General features: G+C 38.8%; 1 protein-coding gene and 1 pseudogene across 1 annotated transcript in view; both read right to left on the bottom strand.

Moving 5' to 3' along the window:
- The window catches only part of ush2a (Usher syndrome 2A (autosomal recessive, mild)), a 217576-nt gene that overhangs the window by 179457 nt on the left and 11866 nt on the right, over positions 1 to 26253 (bottom strand). Inside the window, exons 6-9 of the mRNA XM_087834076.1 lie at positions 8129 to 8264; positions 2188 to 2251; positions 1362 to 1463; positions 1026 to 1215 (exon numbers count right to left, since the gene is read on the bottom strand). Of these exons, the coding sequence (XP_087690202.1) occupies positions 1026 to 1215; positions 1362 to 1463; positions 2188 to 2251; positions 8129 to 8264 (492 nt within the window). The remainder of the gene's footprint in view (positions 1 to 1025; positions 1216 to 1361; positions 1464 to 2187; positions 2252 to 8128; positions 8265 to 26253) is intronic.
- On the bottom strand, positions 12978 to 14028 carry LOC148106394 (uncharacterized; annotated as a pseudogene).

Raw genomic sequence — 26253 nt, 5'->3', positions numbered from 1 at the left:
TGAGTTTCCAATATGAACAATCTAAATTATAATTAAGGACTTTTAAGGACTTTAGCAGAAAATAGACAGCCATCACTTCCACCTTTTCAAAAAGACACCCAGAAGTAGTCTCTTATCACATACAAACCATGTGTGTGCCTGTGTGTACAGTAGGTGTGTCTCTCTTTAAGTGTTATCTAGAACTACAGAGTGGGTTGGGACACTGGGTTACACAGTAGGGAGTGGACTAAGCCACCACTACGGCACAATCCCCACACCCACCCCACTTACTAACATAAATACTTGAAACCTCAGAGAGTGTCTTTTATCTAGGGACTTGAGTTGGGTGACCACATCAGGACAGCTCCCAAAATCCTGCCCACACTCACATACACAGTTCAGAGAGAAGAGGAATTAGTCTTTTGACAACCCCAGCGTCAACAGTGCCAAAATCTAGCAGTCTTCCTCTCTTTCTCCCTCTCTGCCCCTCTGTGTGTGTGGCATTGAAGAGCTTAGACAGAACTGTCCACTGCACACACACACAGGTGCAAGTGCAGATACATACTGTGGTGTTTGAATTGCAGCTTTTCAAATTTATACTAGACAACAATGGAATTTAGTTGACTGTTCAAATAAAATGATTTCTTATAAGGTCATTACATTACTTAGACTATCCATAGCAAGCACTAAATCTCAAAGTAAAAATAAGTTTACAGTAAACCTGATGCACCTATCCAATACTTTTGCTGTGCCTGATGAAAATTATTAAATGAATTAGCCTTTCAGTGCAGCCAGACAGCAGGTCTGGTCTTAAACTACAAAAGAAAAACATTTGGTACCAGGCCTATAGATTCTGTACAGACAGATGTCTGTACAGTCTTTGTCATAGTAGCTGCAAAAGTACAGTAACACAGGAAAAATAAGGGAAACTCTCAAAAACAGTCTCATGTTTGCCAAATGAAGCCAAAATTACAAATAAATTACAATATTTAAATTGGATGTTTCTTAAAACATAGTGGGTTCATGGCTGAAATGAGGTGCATTACCTGGTACTGTCCATTAGCCAAATCTACTGTAATAGTGACTCCTTCATCCAGTTCCTGTGCAGTCATGATCTTAGATACCCATGTGGTGCCCATGTCTTGATCGTTGATATAACTTAGTGGATGGGCATTAAGGTTCAGTCTTAACACTCTGTCATTGGTGGTGTCCTCAACCGCATTGGGGATACAATATCTGTTAATGGTAGCATAATATAAAACTAGTGTTTTAAATAGAGGAAAACTAATTTATTATTAGTTTTGGTATTACAAAGCAACTCCAGCTACAATATTCAGTATTGAAAAAAATGTACAGAGTAAATAAAAACTGTGATACTGTACCTCTCAATTAGAGGGTGCACCCTTGGGTGAGTGGGAGGACATCGACACTCAGACTGGACATGGAGCTCAGGGAGGACTCCTGAATACAGCTCTACTATCTCCCTGGTAAAGGAAGAAACTATACATTAAACCTAAATTCTAAACACAGAATGTCATTGCATGCAGACTAAACTGGGGATATGAAAAAAGAAGAAAACAACCAAAATTTAAACCAAAATATAAGTTAGTTATTGGTTAACAGCATTCTTTATTAAATTGTGTTAAATTAAACTATATAACTGCTTTATATATATACTTAACGCTGTAAAACAAAAATCTGATGGATTTCCATTTTAAGAAAAAATCTCAAAGCACCTGTTAATGTCCTTTTGACTAAACATTTAGCTTAAACTGGTTAATCGAAGCCATAATTTGAAACTTCAGCCTTTTGTTTAGTGCATCTCTAATCTTGTCAGCTGCTCCCTGTGTGGAGTACATCACTGGTAACCAAAAGACTAATTGCTTTGTATTGAATTCTCAGGAAAATCCTCTGGAAGCAGTATGGATTTTAAGATGCAATGATAAGCCCCCTCCTTATTTCACTTTAACACTTTATGATACTTCTCCTTCCTTGTTATGTTAATCTGTTCAGTATTTGTGTATTTCTCACGATTTCTAAATAGTTTTTCTTTATTCAGTCTCTAAACAGACATTGAATGCTTTTCGTATGTGCTATAGTTTATAGCTCTTTTCCTAAACACTAATTTTCAGTGGTCATTTTATGACTCCTCCCTCCTTCTTTCCCACTTGCCAGTCATTACATGTCTCTCAGCTTCGTCCAACTCACCTGTTAGTCAAAGTGGTAGGATAAAATCTAAAGTCCTGCATTCGTCCAATGAACTGATTAGACCCTGGAGAGATGAAAGGGGAGCAGGAAATGACATAAAGAAGGTGTTAATGGGTTTGCACTGAAGGCACTGAGTGAGAGGATTTCACAGTATTTAGTAGATTATCTTATCAGGTTCTTGATACCAGCTAAGTGAGGCTGCCCACAGCTGCTTATAATGGCCAAGTTCACAGTACAAGCCGAACTACATCTGCCAGTCTTTACGTGTCTCCACTAGAGTGCAGCTAAAGCTAAAGTATGGCTTTAATTGGTTAATGATTGTTTACTCTAAACTGGACACTCTTTGTATGAACCTGCTGTGGAAACCTTAAGAGCATGTATCCAGGCTTTTTGCAGTAATTCCCTTTAGTTTAATATATTAAGATCACCATTAACTGCAACAATGCAGCAGCTCTTCTGCTGTGATATGCGTGTTTTATTTTACAACTGATTTTAAAGGTACTTAAATCAGTGCAATATAAAACCAAGTGGCAATTACATATAAAATATAAATTTTATAATAAAATGTATGATACACAATTGCTGCAGGTAGCTGTAGTGATTGTGATGGCAGATCGAGGAGTACAAAAAACAAGGAATTGCTAACCAGCTGTCTCACTTTTTAGTTCTACTGCTCAGTAGTTAATTATGGTCAAAATCATAGACTGCATCAAAAAAGAAAAACTTGTTTACTTTGTATTGCTACTTTTTTTCATCAGAGTCCAGACTGACTGCTGGAGAGACTCAAAATAACCTCTGGAGACACAATGTGGTATTACAAGGATGTTTGGAAATAAATGTTGCATATTGCACCTTGAATTATTTTCTGAACTATAAAAAACTGGATATTTGTAAGGCCATAAAGTTGTAAATGACAAATTAATTTAATTAAGTAAAAAAAAAAATAGTACTACAATAAATGTTCATAAATAGAGAAAACAAAAGTTTCCAGTCACTTAGACTAGGAGATGTGAGTACTTTTAATGTGAGCACAACTGTTGGTACTGTTCCTCCCAGCTTATATAAAGCTGATCTGCTCATGAAACAGGAAGAGACCATGTCCAAATCAGGTAGATCACATGTGCAATGCTAGTAACGCTCCACAAACATAGCGACGGATACTGGTTTGCCACCAGAAAGCTTTCATTTTGAAGCAGCAACAGGAGGAAAAGTTAACTTAATGGTTTAAGTAAACAGAAAGAAGTCAGCAAACAGTAAACTATGGCTCATATTGAAAAGTACAAACACAGGAACACAGTGATCTGAAGTTTAGTTTCACACAGAGAGATTCAGCAGAAGCAACAAAGGAGTTTTCTCTACTGTCTACAGCAAAGAAAGACATGATTTTAGCTGCCAATGACACAGATTAGCAGAAAAGACCATCACAGGCTGGCTGCAGATAGCACTATTACTGAGCAGAACTTCACTGCTTATCTCCTGCATATGGCTCAAGACCATAGAAAAACCCTATAGTTGAAGGAAGAAATCTTATCAACAGAGAGACTGGAACTAAATTCACTGCCAATTTAAAGCTCACATATTACTATATTTAACACATTCTATCAGAAATATCAGCAAAACAAACAAACAAAAAACATTTTATCTCATGCAAAGAGTTAAAAAACTGTGGACACAGCCTCTCAAGCTTCAAAGTGTCTTTAACAAGCATAGATATGCTGGAGTACATCAAATACACATGGACATACTGGACTGAACACCAAAGACAAAATCAAACACAGAAGCACAGTAAAGTTCCAACACATCATCTTCTCCATACATAACCATACATATGTGACAATGTTGGACAGAACATAAGAAGATGAAATCTGTCCAAAAAAGAAGGCTGGAGTCTTTTAGTATCCAACCAACTTTTGTCTGGTTCGACAATAACTCTTAGAAGATGGATAACGTCTCTAAACATCGACAGAACCCCTGCCATGTCTAGCTTTGCCTGTGAAAGTGTCTGTGTGTAAATGCTTGTGTGTGTGTGTATGTGTATTTGTATTTGCTGCTCAGAGAGGCTTTGGTGTGTTTGGCCCAACCACAGTATTGTGTGTTTGAGTGTGTGTGCTTTGGGAGGGTGCATGTGCATGTAAAACAGAAGGAAAGTGAGGAAGTGTTATGGGATGTAAGTGTGTAAGATCAGTGTGTGGTTGTGCAGCCTTAGGCTTTGGCTGAGGATTTCTTTAGCATGTGGAAATGGGATTATGCCTTCCTCTGAAAAGCACTCTCCCTATTGTTACTGGGATGATGCAAGGTATAAGCCTTAATTCTCTCTTCTCTGTGTGTCTCTCTCTTCTTTCTGTGTGTTTTACTTCCTTACAGCCATTTCTCTTCTTATTCTTTGTTTTTATGGTATTACAACTGATGGCAGTTTAATAACAGGCCATAACAGGTATGTGTTTTTTTCTCTCTGTCTTTTAATAGAGTAGATTAAAGCATCAATTATCATATTTACTACGTTCCTTAGTCCATAATTTCTTACTGGTTAAATAACAGTGACAGCCATGGCTGTAGCAATACCAGCCAATGTTAAATACTACAAGTCCCAGGATACCGAACACAGCAAACATTCCTTAACCAGCTTACAGCAGTTTGCCATCATTCCTTTTTCCAATATATGCACACAGAAGAAAGCAGCAACCAAGCAAGTTAAAACTTTTTTAATATCATAACCAAAGTCTTAGCTACAAGATTGAGCAAACATATTTCAACAATTATACATCCTAATCAAACAGGATTTATTCCTGGTAGATGGTCATTCAATAATGTCCATTTATTATTAAATACAATTTACTCAGGTTATGGAAAAGACGCTAAAACAGCAGTACTTTCTCTGGATGCCCAAAAAGCGTTTGATCAGATTGAATGGTCTTATATATTTGAGACTCTAAAACAATTTGGTTTTGGGGAATATTTCAGGGATTGGATTAAAATGATTTATCTGTGTCCGGTGTCCTGCATTCTCACTAACGCAGATAAATCCTCCCCCTTTCAATTACAATGCGGAGTGAGACAGGGGGATCCCCTCTCACCGCTTCTTTTTGATATAGCTCTGGAGCCCCTTGCCATTAACATAAGAAACCACCCTGGTATACAGGCCCAAAGTTTCTCAGCTCACTTCCATTCAAATTAGTGACTACATCTTTTACCTATCTTGGCCTTAAGATCTCTAAAAATCCCAAACTTCTCTATAAATTGAATTTTTTGGAAATGGTGGACAAGCTCAAAGACGATATCAAAAAAATACTTCCAGTGGGGGGTTGGGTCTCCTTGTGTTTAGACATTAGAAATTCAAGAGCTCTATTGCACTGGCAGTGGGGTTTGCCTACTGATTATTGTTATGATAAGCTTCCGATCTGGCTCCAGGTAGAGGCAGCAACAGTATCTGAAGCCTCATTACCGGTCTTATTGTTTTCTAACACGGGTTCTTCTAATAATTCGATCAGTCGCAATTTTGTTGTTAAACACTCCTTAAAGATATTAAGTCAAATTAGAAAATCTCTTAAACTACCTGACTTTTCAGTAAGAATGCCAATAATACATAACTACTTGTTTAAACCAGGTAAAATGGATAGGGTGTTTTTAGAATGGGGAGAAAAGGGATTGAAATGCATTGAGGACTTATATACAGATGACAAATTTATGTCTTTCCTTCAACTTCAACAAAAGTTTCAGTTACCTCAATCACATTTTTTTTTTGTTATCTTCAAATAAGAAATTTTGTGCAACGAAACTTTTCACACTTTTCACTGAAGCCATTAAGTCATACTTACTTTGATATAATTCAGAAAGCAGATTTTAAACATCTGATATCTCAGTTTGTCAAGTGCTTTACAATCCCAGTTGATTCTGATCAAATTAAGAATACATGGGCTGAAGACCTCGGTGTTCCTCTGTCTGAGGACCAATGGTCAAATTGTTTGTCCAATATTTAGAAAGGCTCAATAAACACCAGATATAAACTAATCCAGTTTAAAGTCATTCACAGATTACACTTTTCTAAACTTAAACTTAACCGGATCTATAATTCTGTATCCCCCTTATGTGACAGATGTAATATCGGTGAAGGTTCCCTTGCACATCTATTTTGGCATTGCCCTGTCTTGAAAGCTTTTTGGAGCCAGATTTTTACGTGGTTTTCAAACCAATTTAGGAAAAAAGTACCTCTTGATGGTAGACTGGCTATACTTGGATCATTTGCATCAATCGAATCTTTTTCCTTTTCACAAAAACAGATAATTACAATGGGTATGCTGGCTGCAAAGAAACTTATTCTTTTACAGTGGCGGTCTTCTTCGGCCCCGTGTTTTAAAAGGTGGCTTAATGAGATGGTGTCTGTGGCTAGGGTGGAACAGATAAGATTTGATAGAAAGGGGAATCTCGCGAGTTTTTGTATGATTTGGCAGCCATTTCTAGAATTTTAAAAAATTAACTGATCATAATTCATGCCTCACACTCCGTGTGAATTTTCTTATTTTATTTTACTCTTTAGTTAGTTAATATTGTTATAATTTTTTCTTCTTCTTTTTTTCTCCTTCTTTTTCTTTTTTCATGCTTATAAGTTCACAAATGCTAAATATAGTAATTGTCCTCAGTTGAATCTGTATAAGCATGCTGTGTTTAATTTAAAAGCAAAAGATAAAATATTAAAAAAAACCCAAAACAAAACCTTTTTTAATATGTTTACATTAGAACCAGATTTAGGACTGAAACTTATTAGAACTAATACTTAAAATACATATTGATATCAACATTATGTAAACATAATGATACTTGTTAGTTAGTTAACCCGACCCAAAATTCTTGATAAAGAGAGTAGTAAGGTTCATTGTTATTATAAAAACCTTAGCTTATAAAAACAAGGTAATTAGCTGATGTAAATACGCTGAATGAAAAATGCTGACCCTGAACAGTGAGGAAAACCTTGGTTTGGTTTCATGAAAATCTTAGGGATTACAAGGATTTATGATAAAGATTTTCAGTACCATATGGACACATGTTATTCACACCTCTGCACCAAGTTAGCTCCCCAAAAATTATTAATAATGTATTATTAATAGCTGATTTAGGACTTTCTTGACAAGTGATCACACTTCCTTAACAACATTTGAGTTGGTAGTTGGCCTTTAAAGATCTTTTCGCTGTACTTACAGTTTTCGGTTAGTACTTTCCCATCCAAAAACAGACATAGCTGTTAATCAATACATCTGATCAGTATTTACATAATCAATCCACTGATAAGAATTCTAGACACAGCCTCTGGGTTCAACAACCCTTCTCCCTCTCCGTCTACCACACGCACAACATTTCTGATTCTCTCTCACTCCCTCAAGCCAATCACTTGCATTGATCATCCTCTCTGTTGTGATCTTCAGCTGATCAGCTGCTACCTGCTGTGAACTACGGATCAATGACTGATAAACGAGAAGAAAAACACTCGTTTATCACCCTGGAGATGAACGGATATCATTTTTCTCTCAATTTCTCTGCTATTGACTGTTAGACAGCTCGCAGGCACTACGAATCAATCACAGATGTGTAGTTGAAGCAGGATAAAGGCTGGGAGGAAAATAAAGGTGAAGCAGTCATTGACACCATATTAAGATATACTGACATGATAAACTAAGAAGTAATTTTTCTCTTCTTGGAATGAAAAAAAAAACAGATGGTGGTACTGGCTCAGATAATAAAGGTGAAGCTTATTCTTTATTCTTAAAGCGGTGTTTTTACAGTTTGGACATCATAGACATTTAAAACAACACAACAGAGCAAGTAAAGCATCTAAAACATCTGGCTGTAATGTGGTGCTGAAGTAAAGCAATTTATCAAAAGCATTTCATGAAAATGTATTAAAAAAAAACCCAAATCAAAATACTTAAAAAAAACCAGTCATATTTACCCTTAGAGCTGAGTCCCACCCACATGGCACCATCCTCACTGACATCAGAAAGCCTGGTGGTCAGTTGTTGTGTGTCAAATGGTGTTCCATCCTCTTCGAGGCCATCCAGGAAAAGATTTGCATGTCTGTCATGGATCTGGAATTTCCATTAAAGGGAGATACATATATCCTTGATGAGCAGAATGAAATCATTCTTTATATTTACCTTGTATGTTTACAGCTCTGTACAGTGAACTGTGTGTATGAGTGGTTTCAAACCTAAATGAGCTGTGGGCCACTGCTGGCACTGTCATCTCATTTGGGGCTACTTTAGTGTTCAAGTAGTACAAATAACAAAAAAACAAAAAAAACAAACAAGAAAAAAGTATGTTTCTGAAAATGTAGTGTTGTGTTTGTTTTTTTAAATTTCATTTGTTATAGAACATGACAAAACTGCAAATCTGAGCCCCCTGGTGTATATTAACTAGGGTAGTGTCACAAAAATGTCAAAAGTGTCACAAAACTGTGACTAGTACACTACACTGACTCGGATAACTGAGTTATATTTAAAAAAAACAAAAAAAACAAACAAAAAACACGTCTACTTTTCAGAGTAGCTTGAGGATTTGATTGAGAAACGAAAACTGACCGATGTTTTAAAATAATGTCTATGTATATTTTACACCAAGCTTTATATATAGGACAGTGCAAAAGTGATCACATTAAAAGTTTTATTGCAGACCATTAAGGGAGTGGCCAGAAGGACACATGCAGCTATACAGACATAGCAGCAGGTTACTACTGTAACACACAGCGTCTTAGAAAGCGGCAGCTGCTCTGTGTTCGCCTGTTCATCTTTGTGCAAAAGTGTGTGCAAACACCATCAGTGCATATCTATGCGCGTGTGTGTGTGACTACGTGTGTGTGAATTATACATACGGCTAATCTTCCAGCTCATTTCCCCAGTAGCAGAAAGTGCCTCAGGCTAAACTGCCTCAGCTGCAAATTAGCTTTCTGTTTGACCAAAAATCTCCTCTCCACTCCTTTCCCCTCTCCTTTCCTGATCTGCTGCATGAATATTAAAAACTGCACAGCAGACAACACCGTCAAAGCAGGACCAGTTCGCTTTCACATCAAACCCAGGCCAAAAGAAAGATACTTCCAAAAAAGGGACATCACTCCCCCATCCCCTCCTCACACACACACCCACCCACCCCTCTTCTTCCGCTCACCAAAAAAACTTTAATGTGTCCTGTCCCACTTTCTCCCTTTACTGCAATCTCCAAATCCTGTGTTTGGGAAACACACTGTGGGACCACTGATAAACGTGACAGTCTCTGTCTTACTAGAGCCCTCCTTCTCCTGTTTCATCTTTCTCGTCTCTTCCACTCTGGTCCTCCTTGCTTTGTCCTTTCTCCTCTTCATGAGGTCATTTGATTCCTTCACCTTTTTTTCAGTTTTTCAGTCTCCTCACCTCATTTTCATTTTCTCCATTTTCTACCCTTTTTCCAAAACCATTTTTACTTTCTCTTCTCTCTCACTTGATGACTTCCTCCTCTCATCTCCCTTCCTGTCTCTTCCCCTCATGTTTATCTTGCCCCGTCGTTCTCACTTGTTGTCAGCTCTTTAGGGAAGTTGAAAAGGTGTGAGGAGAGAAATAAGTCCAAGTCAAAAAACGCCTTTAGGGGATGAAGGCAGGCCCAGACAAGTGTCTGCCTCTCAGAGGATAGTTAAGACACCCAGACAGACACTTTCATGATAGCTGATTGAAGACTGGCAAACGCATGAGAGCACAAGAGAGAGCGCAGGAGAGTAAGGGAGTGGAAAAAAAGAAAAGAGGGAAAAAAGAGACAGGGGGAAGAGAAAGAAAAGTCTGAGCGTGGCTGTAAGAGAGGAAGCTAGAAGAAGGGCCCTCTTTAGGAATCTCTAAGCCAGAGCTGTGTTGCTCTTGGGATGATGTGAGGCAGTTGTCAGGCCTGATGTAAATGAATCCTGAAGCACTTCATCCTCCTTAGCCGCCATGCGCCCTTTTGAAACACAGCCAACTCCCCTTTGTTAGCTTTCACAAACACTTTTTCTCCAGTTTTCCTTTTCCCTGCCCATCTGTATTTTTACCACCATCCTTTCCTCCACCTCTCTTCGTCTCTTTTAGCCAGTGTAACTTCAGAGTTCTTTCAGCATACAGGTAAACAGAAAAAGGACTTCTTGAATTCTTGTGTTAATAACTAGTCTCATTTGGACTGTGTCCAGAAGAAAGATGCATTTGAAACTCTACCTGTTCTCTTTCTATTACACAGAGGACAAGCACCATAAGGTATTGCCACTACTTGCATATCCATTTATACAGTGTAATCCACAAGTAGCAGCCACTATTTTTAGTTAATTATGTATTTACAAGAATAGCAATTACCTGATTTGGCACCATACTGTAACTGAATGTCCCAGGGTTATACTGTATAACAATTTATTCAACAAAGCGACTAACCAATTTTTCGACTATAACAATTATTAATTGTAAAATGGTTACAAAGACTGGTTGAAAAGATAACTATGGGTTTTATTTCCCTATCCTGCAAACTCAAACTGCCAAATTAAGATCAAAGCTGAAACTGTAAAGATATATGATTTCAGCAAGTTTCAGTCCTAAACTAAACTGAATATTAAAACTCAAACTCTGCACCAATTGTGGTCCATGCCACTACTTATAGCTGCATAAGCATCATTAGTTTCTGGCCTGTATACCTTCAATGGGAACACTACTTCTCCTGCTACACTGATCAAAATGCCACAGTTGATGTTAGATGAAAATTAAACTATAATAAAACAGAAACAGCACATTTTCTTTATTTATTCTTATTTTACATTGTATTATCCCCATTTTCACTGCAGTGGTAAAACTGATGGCCTTAAAGGATTTCCAAGTACTATATTTCCCCTAAAACATATATCAAAGAGTTCTATAGCTCTTTAGTCTGAGTTTCATAATTTACATTTATAAAAAATTTTTTTTTTTAACTGTGATATTTATTTTTTGTCCTCTCTGGGAGCTTTAAGGGCCCTTTCATGGTGCAAAACTCACCCCACTGGCAACAGTACCACCTAAGCCTTTCTAAAAGCCCAGAAACACCCTGAGTGGAAAGCTTTTAGTGATCTGTATACTGGCATTTTGACTAAAGCTCTTCTCGATTTTCACACTCCTGCCAAGCCATGGGTCAGTACACAGTGTGGACAGCAGTGTTTCTTGTAAGCTAAATTCGTAGCTGTGGGCCACAAAAGTAAAGGCAGTTAAGAAAGCACTAGTAAAAAACATCTCAAAGTTGCTATTCTGGTCATATAAAAACATTACCCATTGTAAATAATTCTCATTTGATATCAATATAATACCTGCAACCAATACCAAACATAAGGATCAGCAAAAAAAGTTTTTTAAAAAGTCATCTGTAAAATATTCATTACATCACATCCACATGCATTCAAGTGATATTACCTGTTTAACCTGCTATTTCTCTTTCTTTGCTGGTATGGTTCAATTTCTGCAGGGGGGTGGAGGTGGGAGGCATGATAAAAAAAAGTTTAAAACCCCTGTTTAAATGTAAAATTATCAGCAATGTATTGAAACATGTCACTTTTAAATATGTACACTGCACATATTCCATATTTAATGCTGTATGTCATTCTCTTGGTGCTGTATTTGTCATTAATGCTTCTTGGAAATAAATCTTTTACCACTTGAAAGCCTGTTTATTTTTCCCTTAAGTAGTGCCACATATGTAAGGAAAATACATGTGTACAATGAGCAACAGAGTTGAGTAAAAAAAGAAAAACAACAACTTGCCAACTCTTCTCTGCCAATGCCAAACAGCCTATTCTGCTATTTTAGTGTCACTGGATTGGATGACTGGATGTCTCAGAGGAAAAAGACATATTGGAAATTTAACATACGGGGGCCTCAGCAGCATGTAGAAGAACCATCACTCTGGAACAAACAGCACACCCAAGCTGATCCCACAAGTGTTCACTAGGGTTGAGGTCAAGACTGTGGAGATATGGGACTGTCACTGATTGAAGAATTTCATCTTGATATCTCTCTGCTCTGAGAATGCCTCCAATGATGACAATGCCTGTTTTTCCAGTGTGGTAGATTCTGTCCAACACCACCACATTGCCTCCACCAAGCTTGGTACCCTATCAGTGGAGCAATCAGGGTCTTCTCCACACTTTGATCCTACGATCCAACTGTCATAGGCACAATATGGATTCATTGCTGAACAGCACTAATAAGGCACCTGATTTTCATCACCTGGGGTACCAGAAGCCAACAACAAAATAAGATGTTTCGCATTGGCAGTTTTCATCGGTGCAACCCACCCACTCAGCTCTGCTGGTCAACCCACAAATGCATTTTCCTTACAAATGTGACACCATTTAGGGGGAAAATAAACAGGCTTTCAAATGGTATAGGATTTATTGCCAAGAAGCATTGTTACAACAAAAAAATAATAAACGAAAAACAAATTTCCTTAATTTTATATAAACTTCACAATTTTAGATGATTATATACTCAAAATGGTGTTACAAATAGACAGCTGTCACAGATTAAAGGTTTAGCTCATCATGATACAGAAACCATGAGCAAAACGGCAGAATTTTGAAATCTATTATATCCTCCTAGGACTGTACTCTTTTGGACAGAGATCTCAGATGTTGTCCTAGGATCTGCTAGAGCCTCTCGTCTAGCTTGGGGGTCACTGCACCAAGTGCTCCAATTACCACTGGGACCACTATTGCCTTCACCCTCCACATCTTCTCAAGTTCTTCTCTCAGGCCTTGGTATTTTTCAAGCTTCCCATGTTTCTTCTTCCTCATGTTTCTATCCATCAGTATAGCTATATCCATCAATACTTGGCACAGATGTTCCGGCCACTTGGTTATGGCGTTCCATGTATGCTTTGCCTGCTACCATCTTGTACCCTACTGTTATGTACCGGATTGCCTCAGGGGCATCTTTACACTGCCTGCACCTGGGATTTTGCCTGGTGGGACAGACCCCAGCCTCTAACAATCTTGTGCCGAGAGCTTGTATCTGTGCTGCCATGATTAGTGCCTCTGTGCTGTCTTTCAGTCCAGCTTTGTCCAGCTACTGGTAGGATTTCTGAATGTCAGACACTTCTTCTATCTGCCGGTGGTACACACCGTAAAGGGGCCTATCCTTCCACGATGGTTCTTCTCCTTGCTCTTCTTCTTTCTCGGGGTTCGTCTGCCTCAGGTATCCACTAAGCACACGGTCAGTTGTGGCCATCTTCCTGATGTAATCATGGATATTCGTTGTCTCATCCTGGACAGTGGCTCTGACACTCACCAATCCTCAACCTCCCTCCTGTTGCTTAGCATACAGTCTCAGGGTGCTGGATTTGGGGCTATACCCTCCATGCATGGTCAGGAGCTTTTTTGTCTTGATGTTGGTGGCTTCTATCTCCTTCTGTATTCAGCAGGATATCTGATCAGGGCGTAGATCTTGTTCTTCCCATTCAGCTGACTCTTCAGGACATGCCTGACCCTCTGCAGGTATTTGTTGGTTGTTGATTCGCTAGTGGTTTCTTCATCATTCCTATTTACCTGTGGGATTTTCAGGTACTTGTAGCTATTCTTGATATCTGCAATGTTCCCTTCTGGTAGTTCATTCCCCTCGGTTCTGACGGCCTTCCCTCTCTTTGTTACCATCCAATTATACTTCTCCAGTCCAAATGACATTCTGATGTCATTGCTATATACCCTAGTTGTGTGGATGAGTGAATCCATGTCTCGTTCACTTCTGGCATACTGCTTGACGGCATCCATATAGAGGTGGTTGACAAATGCTCCATTCTGTAGTAGGTATCCGTAGTCTTGCCAATGCTGTCACTGAAGGGATTCAGGCCTGTACTGAAGAGCAGTGGAGACAGAGCATCTCCTTGGTAGATCCCGCACTTGATGGTACAATTGGCTTGAAGTTGGCCTCTAGTGTTGTTTGTCACATCCCTATTGAGTTTCTGATGAAAGTTATTAGGGTCCTGTTAATCTTGTATAGTTCTAGGCATTCCATCCATGTGAGGGGCATTAAGTCATAGGATTTCTTATAGTCAATCCAGACAGTGAACAGGTTGGTGGTGGTCTTGCAATCTCAAGCGACTGCTCTGTCTACCAGTAGCTGGTGTTTTGCCCCTCTGTTATTCCTGCCAATTCCAGTTACTTACCCTGCTCGTGTATTGACCCATGTGCCTGTTCATCTTAGCTGCTATGATGCCTGACAGGAGCTTCCATGTGGTATGAGGCAGGTTACTGGCCAGTAGTTGGATGGGCCCACTCCCTTCTTGGGATCCTTGGGGATCAGGACTGTCTGGCTGTCAGTTAGCCATTCTGGGTGTCTCTCGTTGATTAGCAGCTGGTTCATTTGTGCTGCCAGATGCTCATGGAGTGCAGTCAGTTTCTTCAGCCAATAGGTGTGAATCATGTTGGGCCTGGTGCTGTCCAATTATCTATACCTGGGACCCTTTCTTGGAGGTTTGCCACTGTGATGGATACTGGGCCATGTTCAAGGAGGTTGCTGTGGTCTGCTCCTAGCTCCACTAGCTAGCACTGAGCATTGCAGTTATGGATTACATCATTTTTCCAGATGCTCTTCTAGTATTACTCCATCTCCAGCCTTGGTGGGGCTGTTCTCATGTTGTTCCCCTGCCACTGAGAGTACACCCTTTTCCTGCTTTCTATCTCTTTGGTATACCTTTTCAATTGGCTGGCCAAGGCTGTGAGTCTTTCCTTGGCAGTTTCCAAGGCCTCAGATATGGGCAGCTTACTGTACTTCTTAGGCACCTTCTTCATTGCACCTTTCTGTAGCTCCGATAGTTGGCTAATTTCCCTCTGTGCTACCTTAGCCTCTAGTCTCCTTCTCCATGTAGGACACTGCTCGTTGTGGCTGTTCATCTTCCAGCCAAGCATCTCTGTGAGGACTACTGCTGTTTATAGATCAGCTGGTTGGTTTGGGGGATGGTCACAGTAGGGATTTTGAGTATTGCTGCATTCACATCTTTTAGTAGACCTTCAGAGGGTAGTTCACGTAGTCTTGGTAATCGGCTACAGAAAGTCTAGGTTTCCAGCTTCACCATGATCCTATCTTTCAGGTCAGCAGCCCTTCCTTACCATAGCATGCATATATATATATATATATATATATATATATATATATATATATATATATATATATATATATATATATATATATATATATATATATATATTTGTTATTATAAAAAAGAACATGTATTTGATGCCCTAAGATGCTTAGGGTCAAAGGTAGGGCATGGCATAAAAAGTATGATGATTCATAAAAGAAAGTATTTTAAGAGAGAAATCTATTTTACTGCTGTCAGATTATTCTATTAACAACTAGAGGAATGCTAAGCTTTATGCAGAGCTGAGCGTGATAGTACACATGAGCACATGGCTGTTTGAATGTTGTTTGAAAGTTTTTCACAGACACTCGTTTATATACACTGCACTGTTGCTGTTTGACCTTTCTCACACAGAATCCCACCTTACCCCTCTCCCACATTTTGCACTTCCCTCCCATCAACTCTTTTGCTCTCATCATTCTTTATACCTTAAATCTTTACTTTTTACCCTGATCTCTCCACCCTGCTCACTTGAATTATACTCTCCTGGCTTTTCTTTTTGTTTCTTGGACAATCCAATCATGTTGCTTAGCTTATGCTTCACTGTCTCCTCCTCTTATACCTCATCCTCTTCTTTCTACCTCCTCTAATCCCTGACTTCCTGCCACAGCCCCCACACATCCTACTTCACCAGGCTCTATTCCCCCTGCATCTCTCCTCTGGGCTATGTTGCCCTGTGACTGACTGACATGCCACTCACTGATAACACACCTCATTCCACAGCCAGTGAAGCTGTCAATGGGGGGATAAAGACAGAGACATAAAGAATAAAGAGAGCGAGAATGACATAAAAAAACAAAATGAGAGAAAGAGAAATAACAAGAGATATTATGAGTTTGGAGTGAAGAGTTTAGTGAATGAGAGAACAATACTGTTGTTGACTGGAGAAAAGTAGCAGGCGAGAATAAGTGACACATAAAAGGAGATGTTTTGTATAGTATATAAAGGCATCACCAGAAAGGAGATGTATGTGGCAAAATTATTCTTAATTTTAAGAAGGAAAAAAGGAAGAAAGGAAGGAATAAGCAACTAAAATGACAAAGAATAAAATAAACTGGTGTGAATACAAAAGAGTAATGGGCATGATTAGAGCACATGTAATATGGTTGCAAAAGTAGGAGTCCCAGTAACCCCAGTGGTGAAGATATTTAGCATAAGATACTGCGATTCAAGTCAATATAAAAGGAAAAAAAATATAACTATTACTATTTATAGCTCAGTCTTATTTAAACAACCTAGTAATAGTAATAGTTTTTAAATGGTTAAAACTAATGATGGTGGATGATGGTTTTGAGTCACCATCAGTTAAACAGAATCAAGTTCAATATAACGTAATGCTTGGGTGCTGTCAAAATTCTACAGTTGAGCATCATGTAAAAGACATGAGATAAAAAGGACAAAAAAAAAAAAAAATAGGGTCGCAGAGAGGAAGAGCAGTTGGGTCAGGTCAACAAAGACTAAGAAGAAGAAGAAGACAAAATTGGAAAACAAAAAAACCTCCACCAAAGGTGACTTTAAAATTGTCAAATTCAAAGTAATGTTTTCACATTACCATGAAAATGTATTGATTCTATATATTATATGGAGATAGTAGTAGATAGTAGTAGGTGTCTCTCTGCAGAAGCGAGAGCTCCTAAGAACTCATTTAATCAAAATCTGATTACTTGATTGGATCCAGCTGGCTAACTTACAATTAAGCTTAAGACGGTAGTTGTTCATGTTTTCATTTGAACCAAAGGGACCGAGGCCTTGTCATGGTGTTGTGTGACTAGATGCTCTCAGATCTCTTTCTTAACTTAATATTTTGGAAACAGATTAATTCCATATTCCAAGCTATCCCTGTTCTCACCCTTCACAAGCAAAACAAGCAAAGTGAAATCAGTAAGTGGATTTTGACTTTGTGTGTCATCAGCATGTCACTTTTGCATCTTCAGGCATATTTTCACCTTTCCTCTCTCCATTTCTCTCAGTCCGTCTCTTCTGTTATCACCCTCCCTCTCCTTGTTATTCACTCTCCAATCCTCTCCCACCCTCTTTAGTCCCACATCCCCCCTCTATACTTGCCCTTACTCACTATGAACTGTTAGCAGCTCTGATGTACGGCCAATATTCTCTCTATCATATTAGCACGGCTGAAGTGTGTAAAGGAAGAGATAGGAAAAGAAGGAGAGAAGGAAAAGAGAGAGAGAGAGAAAAGATGGGGAGGAGACACATTTGTTCTACTCATCTCAGCGCTAAAAGATACAATTACCTCTCACAGCATATTATCCATGTTTTATACCATCCCAGGGCCCCATGCCTTTGCCGTGCCGCGCTCACCCCATGTAAGGCCCATATTTTAACACTAGCTATGACAGTTTATTTAAGAAAAGAAAATTGTCCCCAGGGAGATGGAGAGTGGGAGAGGGGGAGACTGTGTGTGAGTAAAATGAGAGGGAAAGAGGGAAGGGCAAAGAAGGTGGAGAGGGAAGACAATGAAAGGGGGAGAGAATGAGAGATAGATGAGGTAGCGAGAGAGAATGAGAAAGGGAGGAAAAGAAAATTATCTTCTGGTAAAAAAAAGACAAAGAGGAAAAAAGAGAGAGAGGGTGACACACCAACCTTTTAATAAAGACCATAATTCTCAGACTTTTTCTTTCAGAGCAAAAAGCAAAGTGGATCCCTTTAACAAAAAACATTCACGAGAACATACTGAGAATTTACTCTGTAAAAATGGAGAGATGCTGAAATGAGACAAATCAAATACATTTTTTCCTCAAAATAGTCAAAATGTTCAATGTAGTTTTTTCTTGTTTTATCAAAAATTTAAAAAAGAAATTAATAAATTCTTCCTTGTTTATATTTAGCCCAGTTAGAGACTAAATAAAGAAGATATTCTTGTTTTTGCTGAGAAGTCATGGATGCACCAGTGAATTGTGACCAGGTTAAGTTTGGGCCATGTTGAGCTTGAAATTTCTCCAACACATTTTCTCTTATTGGGAATAAACCTCTACTAACTGCTTCCTCTCCCTGCTACTTGTGACACCCAGATGATGGTGCAAGAGCGCAGATACAGAATCACACTAAAATGTAAGAAAGTTGAAGATAATCATAGCAGATAGCTGCCCCTCTCTGAGCCTCGTTCTGCTGGAGGTTTCTAACTGTTAAAAGGGAGTTTTTCCTTCTCACCATTGCAAAGAGCTTGCTAATACGAGGTTGCTTGATTGTTAAGGTTTTCTCCAGAATACTTTTGAGTCTTTACCTTACAGTAAAGAATACTTTGACTATTGTTGTGATTTGGCGCTATACCGATAAACCTGAATTTAATAAAACCAAATTAAACAAACAGCTACTTTTGCTCTAACAAGGTTGAAAAGTTTTGAAGTTTTTTTTCTTTTCTTTTTTAAATCTAAAGCACCTTGCAGAACCCTAGCCAGATACATTTTTAGCTCTCATATCTCCAAACTCCAATGGGAATGAAACCTCTAACCCTGCTTCTATTAATGCCTTGCTTTCACCACTAAGCTGAACCACACTACACACTAACTTAAACCACTGATGTTAAATTAATTAATTAATTTCAGGCTAAAAAAAAATCTACAATGGGCATGCACACACACACCTTTCTCTCTTTTTCTCTATGTAATTGATGCCAGCCTTGTGCCCTTTTGCCTCCAGTGCCAGCAGGCAGAGGGCTACCATAGAGGTGTCCACTTCACCCCTGCATAACAACCTTGCCTCACCTTCACACACATACAGACAAGCACACATAAATGCATGTAATCTGGTGCACACAAACACATGCAGAGAGCATACAAAAGGGTGTATAAAACGCTCCCTTGCATGTACACATAGTGTATGCTTATGCAAAGTATAAACACAGACAAAGTAACCTTCAGTGTGTATCTCTATCTTTCTCTGCCATTCTAGGTGGTACAGAGACAAAACCAAAACCAGGAGAAGCAAATTGGACAGAGTGGTGAATCTGCTTGTATCTATATGACATGTAAGGCCTCCTACACACAAAAAACCCCTTTAACTTCTACATTTATTTTAAGTGCATAATATTAACTAACATTATAAAGGATTTTTGTATTAAGTCAGATTTAAACAAACAGCAGATTTTGCCCAAAGTCCTGTACTATCAGATGTTTAAAATGAGAAATTCTATTCATTCTAAAAAATATATAGCACTTTGAATTTGAGTCAGCAACTCATACTTCACAAACGTTTAGAAAGAGGTGTGCTCATCACTAAGTCAAATCAAATCTTCTGTCAGCAACACTTCAAGAATTTGGAAATGGACTGACTGGCCAGCAGAAACTGTTCCCCATTCTGGTTTGATATAGTTTTTGTTGGTCAAAAGTTTAAGGCTTCCTTCACTGTACCTGTATTCCCTCATCATGTCTTCCTTTCAACAAATGAAGTATGTTTTCCGTGGCACTAAACAACCATCCCCACAGGAAGTGGTTTGCTCATCTCGAATCGCTTTGTAGTTGACAGCTGGTTACTAGCAGACATTCCAGGCTCTGGCTGAGTAGGTTATCCTCAAATGTATTTGCCATCCTGTCTTATGCCAACTGACAGCTTTCTGTAATGATATTGGCAGTCACTTCAACCCCCTCATCACGAAGGCGAGAAAATGGTTATTTTGCCCAGCTATGATTTAAGTCACTGAATGGCACTAACTTTTTATTTGGTCTCTGCTCACTACATTGTCACTTCCTGTCTTGATGTCCTTAAGAACACCAATCAGATTTTAACAAATTTGACTAAATGTTTAGTAATAAATATCAAGTGAAAAAGAGTTTTGACCAAAGGTTTATTGTGCCCCCCCCACAGAAACGAGACAACCTTCCTCCAAGACCATACTGCTACATATAACATATAGTAGACAATCAACACAGGACTACATAAAGTGCAACGTACAAAAATTGCACATTACTTTAAAGTATTGTGACATGACACTTTCTATATGTTGACAATACACGCAACACTTGTAAAAATCATAATTTCTAAGTTATAAGGCTATCAACTGTCGATCAATAAATAATTAAGTTAATCTTGCAGACCTTGGTGGATGTAGGCCAAATTTTAATAGATTGTTACATGAACCAAACTTTTATCAGAATTCATTTAAGATTTTTCACACTATCACGTTTACAGACAGAAAGACGTAAATGCAAACGCTACCAAAAGCATAACCTCCTTGGTGTAGGTAATAAAGGTGGGTGGTTCAAAATAGTAGCTCTCTGCCAAGTCTACACCAGTCCATATACACACAAAGACACAGGCCAGAGTCTAATTGCGCGTGAAAACATTCATTAAGGGTATTATGGCATGCAGTAGAAGTTTTAGCAGCCAAAGTGTCTAAGAGCAGATTAGTGAAACAGATGAGCTGTCACAGTCCTTAGAACAAATTGGAGAGCAATGGGAACAACTAGTTCACTCCCTCCAATAAATACATTGATACAGATGTGTGTCTGCATGTGTGTCCTTGTAATCCGGACTGGGCCTTAACTTAGAATGACACCCAGACACATACTGACTTGTCATGTTTTCTTAACTTGTCAGTTTCCCCACTTTTTTTCTCTGTCTTTATGGCTGGGACTCTCTAAGTATATGTTGAGCCAATGTGTACATCCTCTTCTTTCATATATTACTATATTTAATAGCAAGAAATGAAAGTTTCCAGTGTGACTGGTTGTCCATGCCAGGAAGGACAAGAGTTCACAATTTTAATATTATTGGTATCTGATTTATCTCACAATTCTTCTTCATCATGATCAGCTACTACTGAATTTCCCACACGACTTACAACACTGGGACATAAATTTGGTGAACTTCAATCATTCATTTAGCATTTGTTCAGATTAAGGAAGGTTAATTGTCTAAAAGCATTTTTAAAAATCGTTTTCTCTCTTGCAACACAAATCAACCTACAGACGATGTAAATTATTTATGGGATAAACTGCCTTTCCAAAACAATCCAAGTAAGCCCAGTAAGGCTAATGTGCTACAGGCCAAAAGGATAAAAAGATAAATAATTGCTATGTATTATTTTCTCTGTAAACATTTACTTTTAATGTCTACATAAAGAATCACATCCATCAATCCATCCATTCATTTTCTTCTGCTTATCCTCATCATGGTTGAGGGGGGTTCGGTGCCATAGGGCGTGAGGTGGGGTACACTTTGGACAGATCGATAGTATCAGGGCAGAATCAGATCCTTTTTTTTTGTTGCAACTATTCACTGTTGAAATATGTCCCACCACTCACCATTGCTCACCACAATATGAATCTGTAGGTGTGATGAGCAGTTTTCTCTCTCCGTGTGAACAGAGCTTTCTACAAGAATAAAACACACTGAAAGAGATATGGTGGTGAAACTGACAATTCATAAATACGGCCAACCAACCCAAGCATACACTGTGGATTAATTACTGAATGCCTTCGTGTTCCTAATTAATGTTATTGCACCTTGATAAACAGTGCTTATGTTCTTTGGATCCCAAGATGATGCATTCAAGTACAAAATGCCCTAATTTCTATCAATCATAAACAGAAATGCAGCATATGAAAGACTCTCCATGGAGGACCCAAATTTAGGCTTTAGCTCTTTAACAAGCTCTTTAAAGAGAGGTTAAAAGGAAAGACTTTACTTAGAACAAATTCAGTGGGTTTTAAAAGCCACTTCCCCGGATTTCCAAACTCAGTTGACTTTGTTCTCACTTAACGTAAGCTTAGACCATGCAGAGATTGCTGAAAAACATGAAAGCACTCTGAAGCTACAACAGAACCTGTGTCTGAGTAGGAGCAATTAAAAACTGTCATCAATATAACAACATTTTATCATATAAAGATAACACTTGCAGACTTCCTAACACAGACGTTTTGCATTTACAACAAGCAACAGCAATAACTCAGTAAACAAAAAACACAATTTATGGTGCACGAGTAACATTTCCAGATTTTGAAGACAAGTGCATTTTCTCAAGATCTCAGTTCCTACAGTAGATCCACCTCTAGACTGACATAATGTATTTGCACAAAAGTTAAGTAAAGAGCTCCATGACTCTAATAATTCATTTAAGTTTGACATTGTGACACTTAAAATAAAACAAAAGACCAACCACACCAAATTATTCTTATACACAGATCAGTCAGTGGGAGACTAGTTGTACTGAACTCTTCATCCACAGCTGTAGAGCAGATGCTTTTCTATGGACAACTATCAATTATTAGTATATCCTCCAAAAAGTCACTGAAAGGTGAGTCCAATGATAGACTGACTTTACAGCTATCACTTAACTACACTGAGCCACATCCCCGCTTCCCCCATTTCTCTTCCTCTGTCATTCCCTCCCTCCCCCAGGCAACATTTTCCTCCGCTATTCTCTACATCGTTACCATAATCAGATAAGACAACTACCTAGGGAGCACCAGCATCCCTACAGCACCTTGCTCCTGGCACCCCTGCGTGTGTGTGTGTGTGAATTGCTCCTGGCGCTTGGAAACCCGCATTCCTTTTGACTGTCTTTTTTGGTGTTTTGATCTTTACAAACCGACAGATGATGGGTGTGAGTGTGAGGTGTGTGTGTGTGTGTGTGTGTGTGTGTGTGTGTGTGTGTGTGTGTGTGTGTGTGTGTACTATATGTGAATAAGAAAGGTTTCTAAATTACAGAGTTCCTTCATAGGGTAATATCTGTATTGTAGCTGACAGACTGTTACAAATTACCGCTGAATTGCGAGTATGTGTCTGTGTAGCAAGCCAGTAGATAAGTGTGTGTGTGTGCAGGAGAACAGGGGTATGCGAATGGTGTTTAAGTGTCAAGTATGATTATGTTATTCTCCTGAAGGGTCAAAGCAGATCACATCACCATACCATTAAACAAAAGGCAGACTGATTCACAGAGAATTCACAAAAACAAACGCGTACAAAGTTTTGAAACACCTTCAAGGGGCACCAACGTAACACACTTTTAGTAAATTACTGTACTTTCCCATGCCTACACTGATATATGCAACAAACATATAAAGCATACTGTACAAAGTCATATATATCAACTGTACCCTCAGAGGCAGGCATCCTGTACACACGCTAGCAACCAACTGAGCCATCAGCAAAACTACATTTAGCCAACAACATGTTAGACTGCCAAAGTACTGTTCCATCAACACCAGTCAGCAAGCTTGTAAACTAGACTGTCAAGTCAAATTTTCAGGCTAGACACAATGATTTTCATTTTAAAGCAGTGCACATTATGGATAACCTACTCAGAACTCCTGGGTTCCCAACCATTTAAATGCAAAACGAAGGTGCTATTAATGTACATTTATTAATGTAGTTACATTTGACACTGTTAGCTCACTTTAAAGCACTCATCCACTTTAGTTATTATGGAACTTATTTTACTGTGTTTTGAGAACACATGGTATTAACAGAGAAAATTTTAGATATATCTTTGTAAAAATACGAAAAGCAAGGTCATCAATAAACAAAATTCCAAAACATTTTATTAGCATCTAAAACAATTCTGGGCTTAACAAATGACTCAGATTATTTCATTATAGATTTGAAAAAATAAAATATATTTTAGTATCTGAAAATAAACTGGTATCTGCAGTCTGGTCTAGTTAGACAATAATTTCAGCACAGCTTCTGCATCCAGTAATCCACCTTCCTCAACTGCACACCAGTTCAATATCCCATTCCTGACGTATTCACCACTACAATAATTATTTATCTTTTATCCAACTACAGTTCTCTTTATTCAATCATCATTTACATATAGCTTGCTCTGAATAAAACTGTAGCAACCTTCATATCAAAAGATGCATATGAGGCACAGTAACTGTTGAGCACAGGATTTTACACTGATTTGTATGAGGGTTAAAACGATTTCTTCAGCACTTCTAGGCATAAATGGTCATATTTTTTCTTTTTATCCCATACACCCCAATACTCACCATATGATGAATAAAACCAATTTAGGAAAAGTCATGAAATATGAGATGATGGATTTTCTTTTAACAAAGTTGCATAATTTTTAAATACCAAAGGAGTCCAAGTAACCCCTTTGCCGTTTCTAGTGTTAAATCTTTTATAATTTTATTTGAAACTGGAGACTGAACTTTTGAGTATTATCCTGTTTTATTCTCTAATACTTTAAGCTGTACATGGTCCCCTCCACTTTTATATTATAAGCCATTTGTGTTTACTTTAGATACAACCTCATTATACCTGCCATGTGCTTCATCATAAAACCCTTTTCAGCATTTTTTGGCGTGCGCTCATTTACAGTAACATCTAGGCTCGAAGTGCTGAGTTCACATAGAAAGGTGACCACGGTAGATTTTTCTCCATTGTTAACAGTTATGGTGTCTCATGGCATAGAATTGTGGTTTACACATTTGCCTTACTGGTTCAATCCTGGGAGAAGACACAAATCCTTGGGGGAAACCAACTGAAAACTGCCAAGAGATATGTGGAGCTGCATATATTAAAGTGTACATATTAGGAAATCCTCAAGTCTCAGGAAAACATTGTCAGACCATAAACAAAAAAGCATAATGTTCCACTGAAAAACCCATCAGGCTTTTGACAAAACATTATCAGACAATATGGTCTTAGAACAAATGGCATCAGACTAAAAGGTTTCCGATAAAATGTGTCTGTAAAGGTTCTCAGTCATCCAGGTCATCGTAGTCTAAGGAGCTTGGAAAGAAAAGCGTCTGGACTTCTTTGAGTTGCTTGAAGACGTTTCACCTCTCATCCGAGAAGCTTCTTCAGTTCTAAGGTCAAATGGTGGAGAGTCCCAGATTTAAACCCAGTGGAGTTTCCCCCCAAAGAGGGACAAAGGACCCCTTGATGATCCTCTACCTAATCACATGAGTCAAGGTGTGAAAGCGGGTGTGGGTCACAATCAGCCAGGGTTTCGGGTGAGCTCATTGTGAAACCTGGCCCCACCCTATCATGTGATTTCCTGAGGTCAGATGGCCCAGGATGTGAGTGGGCGTTTGGGAAGGGATCTCCAAACTGGATTATAGATGGCAGACAGTTGGTGTCGTAAACCACCGCCTCTGTTCAAAGATGGTCGCTCACAGTGGACGTAAATGGCTTCTTTCACTCCTCTTTCAAACCATCTGTCCTCTCTGTCCAAAATGTGAACATTGGCATCCTCGAAAGAGTGACCTTTGTCCTTTAGATGCAGATGGACAGCTGAGTCTTGTCCTGTGGAGTTGGCTCTTCTATGTTGTGCCATGCGCTTGTGAAGTGGCTGTTTGGTCTCTCCAATGTAGAGGTCTGGGCATTCCTCGCTGCACTGTACAGCATACACCACGTTGTTAAGTTTGTGTTTAGGAGTTTTGTCTTTCGGGTGAACCAGTTTTTGTCTGAGGGTGTTGTCTGAAATGCACTGGGATGTCATCCTTGGAGAAAAACTCTCCTGAGTTTCTCTGATACACCAGCTACATAGGGGATGACAATATTGTTGCGTCTGTCTTTCTTATCCTCCCTCGCTGGTGTCTGATCTTCTTTTCTGTGCATCTTTGCTGACTTTATAAACGCCCAATTAGGATAACCGCATGTTTTAAGTGCTTCCTTTACATGTGTGTGTTCCTTCTTTTTCCCTTCAGGCTTAGAGGGAACATGTTCTGCCCGGTGGCGTAGGGTCCTAATTACTCCAAGTTCCTGTTCCAGAGGGTGATGGGAGTCAAAGAGGAGGTACTGGTCCGTGTGTGTTGGCTTCCGGTAAACTTCGATGTTGAGGTTGCCATTCTCTTCAATGTGCACAGCGCAGCCCAGGAAGGGCAAAAAGTTATCCTTTGTGTCTTCCCTGGTGAACTTGATGTTTTTATCCACAGCGTTAATGTGCGCAGTGAAGGATTCCACTTCTTGTGTTTTGATTTTGACCCAGGTGTCGTACATATCTGTACCAGTGGCTGGGTACTCTTC

This window comes from Neolamprologus brichardi, chromosome 1 (genome assembly GCF_056152115.1).
Source record: "Neolamprologus brichardi isolate AB-2024 chromosome 1, ASM5615211v1, whole genome shotgun sequence".
Taxonomy (NCBI): Eukaryota; Metazoa; Chordata; class Actinopteri; order Cichliformes; family Cichlidae; genus Neolamprologus; species Neolamprologus brichardi.
The sequence above is the reverse complement of the archived record's forward strand: the minus strand, read 5'-3'. Positions and strand labels throughout refer to the sequence as shown.